We start from the raw sequence: 17310 nt of genomic DNA on the forward strand, positions 1-17310 counted from the left end.
ATAGCCACATTGAACCCCAGATCTTAAATTCTGAGAGTTAATTTTCCTTTACCACAGAAATGTGAGCTCTGAGGCATGAACTTGAGGCCAGGCAATCCACAAAAAAATTGAGCTCTGTTTCACTTCTCAGTGCCAAATAGAGATATTTATTTCCAAAATCCTGCTGCCACCAATTGCATCAGCTGGTATATTGCTGCTTTGCCTTAGGAGTTAACTAATTAGACACCAGTGTCTGCTTTGAAGACTCACTCCCTTCAAATAACTAACGTTTCAAAATCATCCATTAGGTATTCCATGCAACCTTACCCTAAGAAATATGGGGGTTTTTCCAAATCACTTTGCAACACTAACTGGCCAATAAAAAGATGGGGAGCATTTGTATTCCTGAACCCATTTTGTACTTATTCTAGTTCTTTCTTTGCAATAAATATGAAGTCTCTATTGAAAGGCTGTCTTTCCCTGTATTTGCAGAGGATTTAACACAATATCTGTAAAATAAAAATATGCATTACTAATAAGGATTTCAAAGTAGTCAGGGAGCTGTATTAGGGTTTCATTTGAGTTTAGTCTCAAGTGATGCAACTCCACTGTTACACATGAGTGAATTTGGCCCAATCTATCCTACAACCAGTTGATTTTTAAAGGGTTTGTCTGCAATCTTTTGATACTTCACCTCATCACTGTCATCTGTCAGTGATAGAATACTGGGACTGGAAACTCCAAGTAGGCACAAACTTCCTTTTACTTCCCCACAGTGAAAAGCTAAATGTTTCTCTCCAAATTTATATGAAGAACCACTTCCAAGAATTAAGATTAACTCAGATTAAGATGTGTTTGTACAACCACCAAACAGCTGAGGTGTGACCTTGGTTACACAATGATATACCCATTAGGAATTTCAGTGAGGCCACAAGTCTGCTGAGGAAAAAAGGACCAAGAGAGAAATTCAAATTGAAGGGACCATATTTCTTGTCTCCTGGGGAAGAGCCATCAATCAGTGCCTCCTGGCTCTGCCCAGGAAGCTGAAAACACCCTCCATTAGGGGTTATTAATTGTAATAGTCATTAAAATAACCACTTGGAGCTGGGAACTTCCATCTGAGAGTTGGTGTTCATCAGTTTCTTTCTTCATGCATCCTTATGCATAAAACAGCTCGCAAGTCTACAGGGAAAAGAAGTGTTTGCTAATGCTGCTGCACCCTTGAGATGGTTTTGTGCTCCCAGACCAGTCTGGAAAGGAAAATGGCCAGTGGGAGGGATAGGAGCTTCCCTGGCACCTACCTGACAACAGCAAAATACTCACCCATTCTTCCGTAAGGTGCAATTAAAAACTGTCCTTCTGACGAAGGAGGAAAAAGGCCTTAAACAGTGATGAGAGAAATTGCAAAATGCTGGGCTGAAACAGTAGTGGAGACTGGCCAAAAATTACTGAACTGAAGGTGAATACAGGAGTAAGAAATGGGAATTAAATGTGGTGACCAGAACAGAACTGACAAGGGAGGAGAACTGGGGAACTGAGTAATTAAGAGCAAGAAAGGTTGAATGCAGCTGGTGGATTGACAGCCCGTTGGCCACAGCTGTGCACAGTTGGAATCAAAACCCCCAAATCAGACAAGATCAACTGTGGCTGGCCCTTTAAAACCCAGCAACAACATTTTTTCAGCTAGAAAGCAATTAATACCAAATATCTAGAACTGCTTTTTTCAAATTACACCCCTAATATTGTTTGAAATCATGAGACATAAAAGCCAAATAGTCCCCTAAGAAATAACAAATAGGAGGGCAAAAAACAGTTCCAGAAAGCGGGACCTATGGGAATGCATTTAGGATGTTTATTTATTTAAAAAAAAAATAAAGTCAAAGCAGACAACTAAAGTGAGGGAAGGCTCTTTTCTTTAAGTAACTGGAATGAGGAGTTGGGAATGACCAGTGATTTATTTGTGGCTCTTCCAATTATCTATCTTTATGCCAAGTGATTAACAGCCATTTGAATTCAGATTTTAAAATTACCATATTTTTAGTGTCCCCTCTAGCTGAAGATGTTGTGCTTAGAACTAATACTGGAGTTACTAACTTAGGTGCATAAAACACAGGAATTTTGCCAAAAGAAAGTTAAAAGCTATAGGGACCTATATAAAATAAGGTTTTAATGCCAAGATGTTCAAGGGAAATTATTAGCAATTTGTTTGAACATATTCTGTGTCCACAATTCATTTAAGCAAGTTACTAAGTAGGTGTGAATCATACCAGTCTGCCCTTTGTTCTGCCTGTGCTGAACAGATTAATGCTTTTGTCTCCTGTGAGCTGAAGATAGGCTGAAGTCCCAATATCAAAGAGGCGGAGGGGAAGAAAGAACGATCTCTCTGAGGCCAGGCTCCCCCTCCTCGTGCTGTTCTGGACTGTGGAGTCCTCAAGAGGCATGAGTACAAATAAATGGGGGGTTTTTTGTACAGACATCGGCTTGAGGGCTGCAGAGTCTCTCCGGACTGTCATTATCTCTGCCACTATGAAGTTTTTTCCTAGTATCCACACTAAATCTTCTTTGCTTCAATTTATCCCTTTATTTTTGACCAGGCTGCTACAATCACTATAATAAAATGTTCTCTACCGTTTTGCTCAAATATGTAAATGGCCATTGCAATGTTACAGCCTCCTTTGGTTGGTTTTCTTACTGGTGTATTCTGAAGTGTTGAGTGACTTCATTGTTCTCCTCCGGGCTGGGGGGTGTCACAGATTTCTTGGAGGACAGTGCCCAGAGCAGTCTGCAGGGCTCCCACCCGGGTTTTACAGGAGGAGAGCAGAGGATTACTGTTGTACTTCTGTCTGTACACACAACTATGGGGCTTGCCCTTTTTGCAGCAGATGGCCACTACTGAATTGTGCCAGCTTATGTGGCATGGTGATGCCCAGATCCTTTGCAGTAAAACGTAGATGGTTGTTCCTCTTTGTGTGTAGCTGACTCCTCTTGGGTCAGTGTGGCGTCTTCAGTTGTCCATTGAGTAGCATCCTCATTTTTCAGACCATCTTTGTCTTTTCCCAAGGTCACTTTTCTTTTTTGATTCTAACTTGTGAAATACTTGTAGTCCTTTTACCTGCGGGTATCTTTATGTGTGGGTCTGAGTGAGGAATCTGCTGGCCTGATTCTTTAACACAAACACATGAATGCGAGTGGGTACCATCATCACTATTTGCCATAAGGGATCTGTATGTGTAAATTGTTAAGAGAAATTGCCGTGACAATAAACTGTGAGAACCTGCTCAAATGCTAGATGATAGTCCTTATTTACAAGTGTGGCCATGGACAGTAAATATCAAACAATATTAAGACACAATTGTAAATGTTACCTTGTTAGTGGCATTTGCACAATTTTTATTGTACTCTTTCTTTGCTCCCAAAATATATTCTGCTGCATTCACCTTCATTGGCTCTTTTTTTTATTTGACTAGATTTTGAAATCTCTCATTAGATTCATCACAGATGTCAGCTTTCAAAAGAGATACTATTTATCACCCTTCCTCTTAACTTTTTGGCTGCTTCTTCTGCATGTATATCACATAAATGAGGCATTTCATTATGCACGTAACTTTTCTATCCACCTCTTTATTCCTTTCCCCCTTTCCTTTTTAAAAGATGTGTGGCAATGGCATATTTAGTGTCACTTACTTTTCTACCTTTTTGCTGAGAGGAATGTATAGCTTGAAATCTATGACCTTTTTTGAGTTCATCTCTTCTGATGCACTGTTCTTTATATGACTCGTCTTTTCTTTTAGACTCTCTTTCTTCTCTCCCCCTCCCCCTCAGTAATGTCTTTTTTAGGATTCTCCATCTTTTATGGTTCTTTTCCTTTGTTCCTCTGATCCTCGCTCCGTTGATCCCTCCCGCATGTTCCTACGGTGCCCACTAATGCTCTTTATGCTTACCGCCTCTGTCTTATCTTTCATGGAACTGAAAGAAATTACAAGAAAAAAAAGAGAAAGTATGAAAGGAAAGGCAGGCCAGCGCTAGGGCTGGGGCTGATGCAGATGCAGAACGTGCCTCTGACTGTGGCCTGATCTCAGGGGACCGTCCTGCCCCTGGGTGCCTGCCGTTCCCCTTCCCCACCCTGCTCCCACCAGCTCTCCACTCCTCCTCCAGCCACTGCTGCCGCAAACTCCCCTCTCTTTGAGGTGCTGGTGGGGATTCAGACACAACCACAGAAAGACATTTTTAAACACCTAAGGTACTTTCCTAAGCTCCTCTGTGCATCAGCCCCTCTCTTCATAACATCTTTACTTTGGCAGTGGGGTTAAGGTATCCGTTCAAGCGCTAGTCTGGCGTGCCATGGTATGGCAACAGGCCGCCAAGTAGCTGTTAGTAATGTTACCACCCTTGTTTAAACTCTTCTTCAAGTCTCTCTGTAAAGCCAGGCTCCCGCACCTCACCGGGACCCCGCTGACCTGTCTGGATGGCTGCGCAGGAGCATGAACCTGCCAAAACAGAAATGGAGACCCGGAGCATCTGACCTTTCCTTTTTTCCCTCCCAAATAAACTTAGCCCTGGTGCCCAAGCTAATGTTGGTAAACAGCATATAAATGCCACACGTGACCAGGGCAGGCTTACAGGGGCCAGGCAGACCACTGGCCAGGATGGCGAAAGGCAGCTGAGGAGCCACCAGCAGAGCTCCAGGCTGATGGAGAAGGGGCCTGGGGCAATCTCCTGGGCAGCAGTGTGCCTGTGCAGGGATGCCATTGCACGGCAGGGACATCCCTCCTCGCCTGGTAGGGTCGTGTCGCTGGGGTCCTCGGGAGGGAGGTGGGAGGTGGGTTATTCATCAGTTTAAGGGCACTGAATGGAGATGGGCAAAAGGATGCCTGGGCGTGTGACTTCCCTGGTGCCCAGGGCTGGGGGAAGGAAGGGGGCAGATACTCATGGCATTCACTCCAGGCATTGTAATTCAAAATAAATGGGGAGCTTGAGTTTCTTTCATGGTAACAGAGAGGTGAGGGGGTCCACAAAGAGATGTAGATCATCTCAGTGTCTTATCAGAGAAAGTGTCTGTGGGAGGCAGGAAGGATGATTAAAGCCCAAGACTAGGGAATATTTCGAAGTCCTGGTCCATACTGGTCTGGGAGGTAGCTCCAGCGAAGCCAATGACTAGGCCGACGGAAGCTCGTCTTGTACCTAAATCACAGATAGTTTTTTGGGGAGGGGCATAAATGTGGAATTTCATCAATGGATAGACTTTATTTTAAATGTTCTGGTGTTTTAAAAGGAGATACTAGCAGCAAAGTAAACTGCTGAAGACACAGTGCAGACAATTAGATAGATAATGCGCAATTAATGAGAGAATTGGTTTCCAGAAAGTCAGTTTTCGGGAACAGTTGAGTTTCTAATTCCTAAGTCAGTTTGGCTTGCTCTATTTCTCCTTCCTCCATGCCACCTGAAGTACTTCAGCAACCCTGCTGGGTCCCTGACTAGCAAGGCCTTGCCTAATCTCTCTTCTCTTCCTTTCCTTCTCAACCGTTTTCCTCGTCCTTTTCTGTCACTGTTGGAAACCCCAGGCATGGGGGAGTAACCGCAGCTGCTCTCCCACCGGTGCATTTGTATGCAGGGGGGGGATTTTCACTTCTATCTTTATTTTCTTCCTGTAATAAGAACACTTGAAATGTCAGACTTTCATTTTGTTCCAAAGGGCTTCTTCCCAGTGCAATTCCCGTCATACAGACCCGTATCATCTACTTTTTCTGTATACTTGTGTATTACTGACATTCAGACACTTTTTTGGAAAAAAAATAACAAAACCAAAACCCGAAAACCAAAAAAAAAGAAGATCTGATTTTTAGGTATTTCTTCTGCTGTTGGTCAGAGCTGAGTGGAACAACAGACAAACAAATTGACCTCTCCTCTGTGCTCCAAGCTCATTGCCATGTTAAAACTGCACTTTGGGACTCCCATCTGCAAGAAGCGCTGAGCATCTGCTGACCTTTCAGTGCCTCTGTTGGCATCTCCCACTGTTTCTTCCTGCCCCAAACTCTCAGCGTACTTCCAATGAAATCAGCAATGTGAAACCTGTAAGACTGACTTTAAAGCATAGTTACCCTTTGCTCAGCAGGTACGATTGGGCTTGCTAGCTGGATGTCAGCTGTGGTACCTTTTTTGTACAGTAGGGTGGGGTTGGGGCTTTTTTTTGAAAGATGGTTTGGACTCCTTCTACTGCTCTTCTCGCCCCAGACCACACCATGTGCTGGGAATGCACCTTTGTCTCTAGAAAGATTTGAAGGCAACCTCTTTCCACCAATGGCATGGACTAGGGAGAGTGGTTTTGAGTGCTTTGTGTCTTCTAATGAGAAAGAAAAAAACAAGGGTTTGGAGGCCAGAAGACTTCAAGGAATAAGAGAGCAAGAGAGAGGAAGGAGTGATAAAAATAAAAAAAGGCATAAAAATATCAGCTGGCATAGTGACATCAAGGCCCACCACCCGCCTCTCATTATGGCTATCACTTAGTTTCTGTATCCTGAGAGCACTCATGGTTGGCTGCTGACCTCCTACTCTGTGTGTTTGATACTGTGACCAGCAAAGCCTCAGGGGTAAGCAGAAGAGGAGCGAGAGACCACAGGACACGTGTTTGGTGGCACTGCCTGACCTGGGGGTCAGCACTGGGAAGAAAAATGCTGAGCATTGGTAAGACAGGAGGACTTGATCTACATAGCCTTCAAAGCACGCAGAGCCCGCTGCTTTTATTTTTCATCTAAATAAAGATTTTGAATGTGCTGCCCCAATTGCATTGTGTAAAAAAACGGAAGAAAGAAGAGAAAGAAGAAAAAGCCTTTCCATGCCCAACCTGGTGAAGAAGTTTAATGTTGCCCATAGAAGCCGCATCCTGTTCCAGTTCCTGAGAGCTCCTGCACCACAATGGAGCTCATTACTCCTCATTACTGAGGCCTCGCAGTCTCGTGCATGCAGCAGCAGCAGCTGCCTACTTCTTCCTCTGCCAGGGAAAAGCCGTCTGCAGCAGTCAGCATCAGTCCGTCATGTAATGCAGAAGTGGCTTCTTTTAACAGCTCTGTCTCCTGGGTACTCTTACTTTCTGGTTTATTGGTACCGAGATGGTAGCACCAGCATGGCCAGTGTATCAGTGCTGATCTGGTAGAATACTGCCAAAATTTTAATTCTGCTAAGGAAAACTGTGTAATCTGAATGGTACTACTTACTTTGACTTGTGTAACGCTGAATATGAAAAATATTAATTGTAGAAATTTATTGGATGGGACATTTTTGGTATTCATTATAGCTCATTATTTGAGAAATCTAAATAGAGCATAAAATCAGAAACAAAGGAAGGAAATCACAAAAATTTTCTTTACCATAGTAAAGAAAACAAGTTTGGTGTTACCAAAAGCTTGCGCTTCCCCCTCCCCCCCCCCCCCATAGTTCTGAAGTAATCATATACCTCTTCTTTCCATTTGATTTGGGTTTTTTTTTCTGGCCGAGTCTTGCTGATTTATGCACGGAGAACCGATATTCATAGGACACAAATAAAAACCGCTTTTCTTTCCCTCCGCTAAACCCTCAGCTACGGTAACGTTAAAAGCCGCTGCTGAGGCAGCAGCTCCAAGTTTCGCGTCCAACATCAGCGACCACCAGAGTTGCCGGGGGGGGTGGTACAGACGCCCCTCAAAGCCCGTTCCCCAGCCGGGGGGCGGGGGGGAGCGCTGCCCCTGCACGGGGGCCGGGGCCGGGCCGTTCCCACGTGGCGGCGTGGCAGGAGTGACACCTCGCGGGTGCGGGGAGGAACGGCGCCCGGCCCGCGCTGCCCACACGGAGCAAAGACGGTGTTCGAGGCCGGGGAGGGCGGGAGCCCACCCGTCCCGAGTGGGCAGCGGGAGCACCCGGCGTGCAGCCTCTGGGCCGCCCGAGCCCGAGGCCGGATCCTGCCCCTTCTCCCGCAAAAACGCTCCCTGTCCTTCCCCTCTCCCCTTGCAGCTTTTTTTCCTGGTGAAAGAGTGCATTCCCGAAGAGAAAATTTTTGGAGGTTGAGGTCAACAGGGGCGCGGGAGCTGGAAGTGAAGCGCACGTATAGCGAGTGGGGGATGATCCGTGCACTGGGGATGCTATCGAACTGCATTGCTTCGTGAACAGTTGGTGAGACCGACGTGTATTTTACTGATCACGAGGTCAGCAGCTAAAACAGGGGCACGGCTCAACTGACAGCAGTCGTTATTAAAAAAAATAGAAACAAACCTTTCTTCATAGCCCAATAAAAAGAACATGGAATTTTTTTGTTAGGTTACACCAAGAGGAGAGTGTCTCTCTTGAGACGGTTCCTGGGAAGCGATGTCGCTGCACTACAAGGAATTCCTTCTAGGTTGTTGTGATTGTATCAAGATACATCCAGCATGTCTCAAATTGACTTCAGTAGCTATGGGCACTGATTTAAATAATGAAGAATCAGAGTGCTGTGCCACTGAATGTAAAAGTAGCCCCAAACGAAGAAGAAACAATGGCAGCCACAGGGCAAAGCCAGTACATCAAGGTCTGATTTGACTCTGGAGATCTGCAGAGGCTGAGGATGGGTGGAAGAAGTAGCTGTACGGATGTGACTGCGAGTCCCCGGGGAAGCCTGGGCATGTCCCTGGGAGAAAAACCCAGCAGAGAGCCCCCTTCCCACGGGGAAGGTGGGCTTTGGTGTCGTGCATGGGAGCACTGCTCCTGCTTGTTCCCCTGGTTGCATCCAGGGCAATGGGATTTCAGTCCTGTGAGCTGTAAGCAAACAGGCTGGCTAGAAGGAAACCCGCTCCCGTCTAGTTCTGGTTTTAGGGGGAACCTCCTGGTGAAGGCTAAAATATCACTGGTTAACCACTGCCAAACTGCAAGGGCACAGTCCTTATGACTCCCCACACTTCACTTGCTATCTGTATCTTGGTGAGAACGAGAAACCAAATCTAAAAACTGTGTTTGAATTTCATGGGCTTCCACCTGCATAGTTAAATTACATTTTGTTGGTGCTGCAAATACATGGGTTTAATTTGCATTGATGTTGGGGTGCCTTTCCCCTCTTCTCCAGAGCCCCTATTCTGCAAGATGGGATTGCTGAGAAACTCTGACTCTATTTCGACCTTTTCCCTCTTGTTTTTTTTGCATATCCCGTTCCAGCTTCACCAAAGAACCTGCAGTCTGTCTGTGAGGACAACAGGCAAACCAGGGCTATGCACCCTAATGACCTCAGATGCTGAACCATTTTGGGGAGGCTTTTCTATGGAGAATCATGTACATTGGGAGCTACTCTTCAGCTTTGAAACTCAGAGAATGAAAGAAATGCTTTTTCTCCATTAGTAATAGAAAGTCAACTTTCATGACATAACGTTTAATGAAAAATACATTAAGTAATTGTATGTAATATTTTTTTTATGTCTGGAATGGATGTTATGGAAAGCAATTGTCCCAGCTTTAGGGGATGGAGAGAAAGTTTGTCTTTGCTTGGATATATAGCACTCCCCTTTGGGATGGTGTCATTTGATAATTCCTGCCACATGTTCTTATGAGTAGGATGTTTTTGTTTCCCTACTGTGTCTCCCCCCCAAGTCCTGCTGGGTAATATTTCAGATGGTCACGGTCAAAAAAAGCATGTGACAACTTCCAGATGTTCAAATAATCAAAGCGCTCTGCAGATCTAAGGGAGCACACCAACAAACAAATGAAGGATAACTTGAAGGGCTGCAGTCTAGGTGGGGGGCCACATTCAGAGGTGGCTCAGCAGGCCGAAGGGTAGTCTTTTAATATCTGGAGAATTCACTGATGTCTACATCATTCGCTAAAAATGAGACAGTCTGATGATGTGGCTGGGCAGGCAGTAGAAACCGAGAACGCAGGGTCTGCTTGTGGTTTTTCCACAGCTTGGAGCAGCGCTGGCTTCCCAGGGGAGCGAGGAGGGCTGTCACGGTGTGGCGTAGCTGGCTGCTGGCCTCCAGCTCGCATGATGCAGCTGGGGCTAAGGTGACCATGCCCTGCTGCCATCCACACCACCGCCGCATCTGGGGCTGCGTCCTCGCCGAGCTGGTGGTGCCCCTTGCAGTGCTGCGTTCAGCTGAGAGAGGGGAGGACACCTCTCCGGGCAGGGACACATGCCTGCTACTGGCTTGTTTAGGCATTAGTAACTAGTTCAAAGCTGGGTTTCGGGAGGCCTTCATCAAAAACCTTTATCATCCCAGGTGATTTTTGTTGATCCATCCTCCCAGCTTTATAGAAACAGACAAGACAATTGAAAATGTATGGTGGGACACTGTATTCCTCTTTAGGAATGTTAAAACATTCATCATCAAGGAAAAAAAAAAAAAAAGAAGCCTGTATTTGTCACTGGCAACCTGATATTTGTAGAGGTGAATGAGCGCGGTTGTGTGGTAGAGCATGTATGAAGCGACAAGCAGGAACAGTAGGATGGAGGCTCCATGTCACTTACTGCTGTCACGCAGGCTGGGCGGTCCTGTCTCTGGTCCCAGGAGGGACAACATTCCCACTCCACAGGATCCTACAGCAAGTCTGCTGGTGCCTTTCTGTATGCTGGCATTTCACGTGGCGGTGCCTCCACTGCTGACAGCACGTCCTTTGGAACAGATGTGCGCAGCTCTGCCTGCTGTGTGTGCAACTGGCACAGTTCTGCTGGAAAGCTGTTTTACAAAGCTTTCCATGTGGAGCAGTGATGGGGAGGGGCAGGCATTATTATTATTATTATTATTGTTGTTGTTATTATTATTTCTACTACTACTGCTATTACTACTATTAATTTGTGTGGAAACATTGCTGGCTCAAAACCTGGCTCAGCTGCTGATGGAGAAAGGAAAATCTGATCATATCAAGGGAGCTGCTGGAGTTTTGAACGTTGCTGTGAACTCCTACAGGCTGATGCTTTTGAAGTGTAACTCTTTGGGAAATTGTTACCGCCTACTCTTTCCCCTTGGTAGTAAGGCTTTATGTGACTTTTCATGCAATCCTATATATGGGTCTTTTACCATTTGGGAGGTAATGGTGTAGCGTGCTAGCAAATTCAGTTCCACACTAGGAAAAGGAATAACTTTGTGACACTTTGTCCATCATCAAAGGCAGCTCTTGTCAGTCGGGCCATCTGTATCGCATTCCCCAAGAATTTGGAGAACTTCTGGCAAGGTTATTCCTTGGTTTTGTTCAAAGAATCCCTTTGTATGTACATAGAGGGGGAAAGACCACTACACTGCTTACCTGGAAAATCAGACCATGGAGCCCGTGTGCATGGAGGGCCCTGATCCTGAGAAGGGCATTGGTAGCAGTGTGAGTGCCTTGGAGGAGGCACACCATGACGTGGGCAAACACCGAAAAGCGAGGAGGATGGTGCAGCTCATGAGGACACTGGTACCCGAATGTGCTGCAGGAATGTGGTGGCCATGAAAAATTAGTTCTGGGCTGTATAACAGATATTTACTGTGATGAGTCATCTCTGTCCTGATTCACATCTGTAAGACTGGGATAACAAGGTCGTCTTAAGTTGTAAACCCTGAAAAGGTTTGGAGGCCTGTGTTCTTCTCCTAGCTGGAGCATGGAGAGCATGTGCTTCCATCATTTACAATGTGGTTGTCAAGACTGCAAGCTCTTTGCCCACGTCCATAGGGAAAGTTATAATTATCTATGTATGGTAAATTAAAAATTGAAACCGTTCGCTGCACTGGAAGCTGACTCAAGAGGGACAGATCATCAGTGGGGGGGATGTGATGAGGAGAATAAAGCTACTTCATCACAAACCAGAAAACTGTGGGATAAAAAACCAAGCGGCCTCTACCTACTATCTACCCATCTATTGGTCATCCACCCATCTCTCTACTAGCAATATATTTGGATGTTTTTATTTAAAAAATGGGCAAGGAAGTGGTGCGGGCAGGTCTGGCTGGGGCAAGAGGAAAGCAGCTAAAGGACCTTTTCCCTGGCTGGTAAATCCGTGTCTGGTCTTCCTTCAAGGCTTCGTAGTTTAGAAAGAATTACAGTTTGTTCTTCAAAAGATGTGTCAGTCTGTTATGGATTAAGAAGACAATATGCCTTCCATATTTACTCTCCCTGCAAAGACCGATTTTTGGAGGATTTGCTAGTCACTTCATTTCAGACAAATTTCTTAACATGTTTGGATTTCTTTGTGGTTAAACTTAGACTCTGTTCTTCCTGAATCCTATAAGGCTTCCTGTGTGGTGTTTGTCCTTTCACGGTCATTACTGATACATACCCACTGCACTCACTGTGCTCTACTAAAATAATTTTGTCAGGGTAAAAATTACAGATTAAAGTATTCTCTCAGAGGGAGGACCCCAAATACAATTTTGTAACAAAAATTTCCCAATCATTTCCAAACTGAACTTAATTTAAAATGAAAGATAAATCTTTCCCTTTACTACTACCCAGATGTGATCTTCCCAAAGCTTCAGACATGAATAATCTCTCTGAATTTTCCAGCTATTTCAACATCCTGGCCATGCTGAACCCATCCTGTGGCTCTAGCACCCATTCAGGAAAATCTGTAGACAAGGTCAATGCCTGACATTGCTATCCATTAAAATCAATGGTCACACATCTATTACTTTACTTTCTCAGTTCTCATTCCCTTCCATTGCTTGTTTGCAGCTGGACCTCCATTTTGCCCTTTTTAATGGGAACTTGGTAAGTTCCCACTACTTTCCTTTCTCTGCCTCTTCTTTCTTTAGAGTCTCTAGTCTCTTTCCCTTATTTTAATAGCCATCATTCTCATCTGTTGACTGCAGATCTTGGCCAAATCCTGATAAAGTCAACAGAAAGGTTTTCCCTGGAATTTTAGACGTGTTTCTGTTGTGTTTTTCCTTTCGTCTCGTTATTCTTCTTGCTGCCTGGCTGGCTGATTTAAACAAATATTTTCAGAACAAGTTGTCCTCAGTTGACTAAACTGGTAAATAATGGATAAATATAGTTTTGATTGGGACCAGCTTTCTGGCAAAGGATGGAGTGCAGCAGTAAAGAAGAATTTTTCTCACCTTGAGTCATGGGATCTGTTTGGTTAAATTAAAACCATTTACTTAACCTGCCTGTACAACACACAAACATCAGAAATGTCCTTTAGCTGTACTGGTGCTTTGTGCTGCCTTCACTACATTAGCTACAACACCTGGGCAGTAGTTCTACTTTGTGAAACAGAAATAGCCTGGGCTTTTTTCTTTCTTTGTATCAAAAGCAGCACAAATCTAATTTATATATTTAAGCAAAGGCTCGGGCTTATTTTTCCCAGTCGTTCTTTTTTTCACCATCTGGAAAGGAAATGTTGTTCTGCCGTAAGCTTCAAGCTTCGACATGTAACAATTGTATTATAAATTCCTTAGTGACCTAAGGCTGGCTACCTACCTGCCTAACAGTCCTGCTGTGCCAGTACTGTCTTCTTATCAAAATATACTTCACCAAGCCTACAAAAGGGGTGTTGCTATGTTTGTTAGGATGAAACTTTGTATATGGCCTATGAAGCATGCAGAGAACTTTCATAAATATTTTTTATGTGTTTATTCACACGGAGGGGCTAGAAATATAAGTATTACAGTGTTCTTGATATACATAGTAAAAATAAAAACCCAACTCGCAACAGTAATACGAATATAAGTCATTGTATTTTGAATTTTTATTGTAATAAATTATAGCAATAGTTCACACAACCCAGCTATTATCTCAGATTGTGTCTCTGCAGAATCACAAAAACAATCTGAGTCATCCCGACTTGATTCATGTTCAGTTCCTGTTTGGGAAGGCTCCCCTCGCCATCAGACTGCCTGGTAACATTTTCTTCTGTGAAAGCTCAGATTCTGTACAACAGGCCCACAGTCTATGGTGGGTTCTGCAGCATGAATCATGGAAAATATGCATCCCTGCTTATTTGTAGCTGGCTATTTTTGCAGAAGTCCATGTGGAAGAAGAGCCGTGAGACTTTTTTCTACGTGATACGTGTGTCTTTTTGGCACTCTGATGGGAATTGTTTAATGGAGACTTACCAAACATATCAAAAGATGCTCAGCATTTGAAAGAGGGAAAAGAGGTAGAGTTGACGTGCAGAGCCAAGACTGAGTATGAACTGGTTTCAGAAAGAAAGAAAGTGAATTTTTCTTTATGAATAAAGCAAGGCACCAGAGGGTTGTTTCCCTGTATCTCCCAGGGTCCTCCTCATGGTCTGTCACTGAATTCTTGTGAAACTTTTATTTATTTTTGTTTTGGCTTTCATTTCACCTACAGATAATACGTTATTTCATTTAATACATGTGGAATATATTATTTCAATTAGTTCATGGAGCTGATTAATTAATAAATAACTTTGGCACTTTCACCTGAAAAGCATGATAGAAACAGAAAAAATGACTTTTACTTGCCAACCTTCCTTACACCACTTGAGAGAGACCTCTCTGAGCTGAAAATGCAGCACAGTAACTCTATAATATCTTAGACATGAAGTGAATAATAATGTATGACTTCAGGGATATGAAGCTACACAGAATAACGGTGATAGTAGCTAACATCTCTGCAGCTGAACAGTTCATCAGTAAGCAGCTTTGTTTCTGATAGTGTCCTGCAAAAATATGGTCCTAATTTTACTATTAGTAACAGAGGTAGTATTAAGAGCCGGTAAGAGAATAAAATCATCACTTAAAACATTGGCAGATGTTACAAAGATTAGGGTTGTCATACCTAATGAGGATTAAAGGAACTCTAGAAGAAAAAGTCTGAAGTGCTCAGTCATTTGATGGCGGATGACTGAGCAATAGTCATTTATCCAGTGGGCAAAAATGAAGCGAGAAGCAGAGGAACAAGGTGTAGGGGCCGGACGTGCTGTTGGGAGCACCCTCCACAGGGGACAGGGACCTTAAACAGGACACACCAGGCCACGTCCAGGGCATCAGCTGGATGTGAACTCCAGCAGTAAAACTGGTCAAAACCAAATGTGACCCCTGAGAACATGCGTTTTTGGCAGGGAGACCTTGTTTCCTCCATACGTGTGTTGAGCTCTGAAGCATGGTGTTTGCTTCAGGCACTGCTAAAGACTGCCTGAAAACCAGAGAGGGTGCGGGCAACGGGTCCGAGAGCAACCAAAAGACTGGAAAGCACCTTCTGGTAGAAGTTGTAGGTACGCAGCCTTTTAAGCATGTCATGAAAAGGTTAAAGGATTATCAGTTACAGACGGTAAATATTTACTTCAGGCCTAATGCTCTTCCAATCTAGCAAATAAAGATATAAAAAGATCTGGTGGCTGGAGCTGGACAAATGTGCAGGGGAAAAGGCTACACATTTCACCAGGGAAATACTTAGCTACTGGCATGGACTGCAATAGGTTATTGTGGCTTTTCTACCATTAGTAATTTTTAAATCGAGAATAGATGTTGTTGATTTTTTTTAATCTAAAAGATGTACTCAAGTTAAAACTGGATCAAATTCAAGGATGTTCTGTGTCCTAAATTATATGGTTAGGTGACCACATGGCGACTCCTGGTTTTATAATCTGAAAATCCTTTTGCTCTGACAAATAGAGCTGGAGGAGCTTTTACTGGGATTGAGAATTTGAGTTCATGGATGCTCATTGTGTTTACTGGGGTCAGCTTTCACCTTTCTTCCTTCTCCTGAACCAGCTTTGTACTGACTGGTCCCGGCTGCAGAGCTGCACTAGGCAGACCTGTCCTGCCTAGCCCAAGGATGCTCCTTTTTCACTTATTTCTCTCCTCCCAGGCTGGAACCCCACATTCATTTTTCCGAGGAACCAGGAGCCACCTTGAACCGGGGAACTTCTGTAGCGCTTTGAGAGTAACCATTCACAAAGACCTTACAGCTCTGAACTACAGCACGCACAAAGAACACTTTTTTTCTAGCAACTACAAAATGCTGCAATAAGCTTTGCTCAGATGAAACCTCTATGAGCAGTAGTGGAGCTTTGTATGTTAGCCACAAAGGATTTGATTATCAGATATTTGTGATTATATGTTCTCTTCAGAAAAACTTGCATTATTTAAGAAGAAAATCAAACTCCAATCAAGCTGTTCAGAGGTTTTGAAATATTCAGATGTAGAGCTCCCAGCTTCCCTGTTTTAGCCATTGGGGTACAGTGCAAAATGCTGCTAAGCAGGCAATAGTCTCAGCATTTATTGCAGTGAATGAACTTATAAATACAGAAAGTTCACAGAAAAGCCTGCTCCTCTGAACTTTCAACCAGCACTTGCAAACTAAGAAGCCATAGGTTATTTATATAATAAATGGATGCGTATCTGTCCAACTGTTTAATAAAGATAATATGTGAGAAGCATGAAACAAGTCATTTTCCTCTGCAGTAAAAATACATTTCTTTTATTGGATACAGGACAGTGGCAATAGCAGTTTAAACCTTTTGAAGCTTTTGTGTTTAGAAAATGATACTCTGACAAGACTTATACCAAAAATACAGGTCTTAGAATGGGAATTGTCAGGTCAGATGAGACCAAAATTTGGTAAAGTAATGATTGAATTATCTTTAATTGATATATATATATATACACACACACACACTCCATTGAAATAAGATCTTGATACAGAAAGTTAAACTGAACCATGCAATATGATCCAGCAAAATCTTTTTTTTTATAAATACTCTTTGTCCCCAGGAAGACATAAGGACAGTGATGCTATTGATTTTACAAGCAGATCACCTGTTTCTGGGTGCTTTGGCTATTGGAGTGTGAACACTTATTTGGCCTACAGTTGCCATACACCCTACAACTGCCTGCTCCCTATGTGTGCTCTCTCTCTCTCCCCCTGCCACAAAGTCCTGATCAAGGACACATGAATGTTACCAAGCAAGTAACATGAATTGCATTGACACCCTCACAATAATGGTGATTTTTATTTCCCGGGTGGTCCCAAGAGACATGAACACAACCTCCAGGCCGAGGCAGACATTTACTATCCTGTTGCCCGCACAGCTGGCTCCAGGACTGGGAGTCTGGTAAGATGAGGAAAAATATTATTTCTTTCCCATGCACTCATGTACCAGTTGCAACTCAAACACATTGAAGAAGTTTTCTCTCTTTAACTATATCTCCACAGATCTGCATTTCAGATTGATGTTATTTGCCAATTCACTTTATTTTGCATCACACCGAGTGCCTACATTAACTGTTGATATTTGGGCTCCACAAGAACAACAGGAGGAAAGTGAGGAGAGGGGAGAGACTAAAATGAAGTGTGAGTGTATTAGTAGCATTTCTAAGCTTGCATCTGGGTCTACTGAGTCTTTGGCAGCACATTTTTGGTCTCAGAACTGGAGTCGTGGTTGCTCACCCACACTGGGCA

At 43.7% G+C, this 17310-nt stretch overlaps 1 protein-coding gene across 1 annotated transcript in view; it reads left to right on the forward strand.

The window, feature by feature from the left end:
• Positions 1-16297, forward strand: part of RGS7 (regulator of G protein signaling 7) — a 294692-nt gene extending 278395 nt beyond the window's left edge. The window contains exon 16 of the mRNA XM_052805848.1: positions 15718-16297. Coding sequence (XP_052661808.1) covers positions 15718-15879 — 162 coding nt within the window. The 3' untranslated portion in view covers positions 15880-16297. The remainder of the gene's footprint in view (positions 1-15717) is intronic.
• Positions 16298-17310: the final 1013 nt, after the last annotated feature.

This window comes from Harpia harpyja, chromosome 13 (assembly GCF_026419915.1).
Source record: "Harpia harpyja isolate bHarHar1 chromosome 13, bHarHar1 primary haplotype, whole genome shotgun sequence".
Taxonomy (NCBI): domain Eukaryota; kingdom Metazoa; phylum Chordata; class Aves; order Accipitriformes; family Accipitridae; genus Harpia; species Harpia harpyja.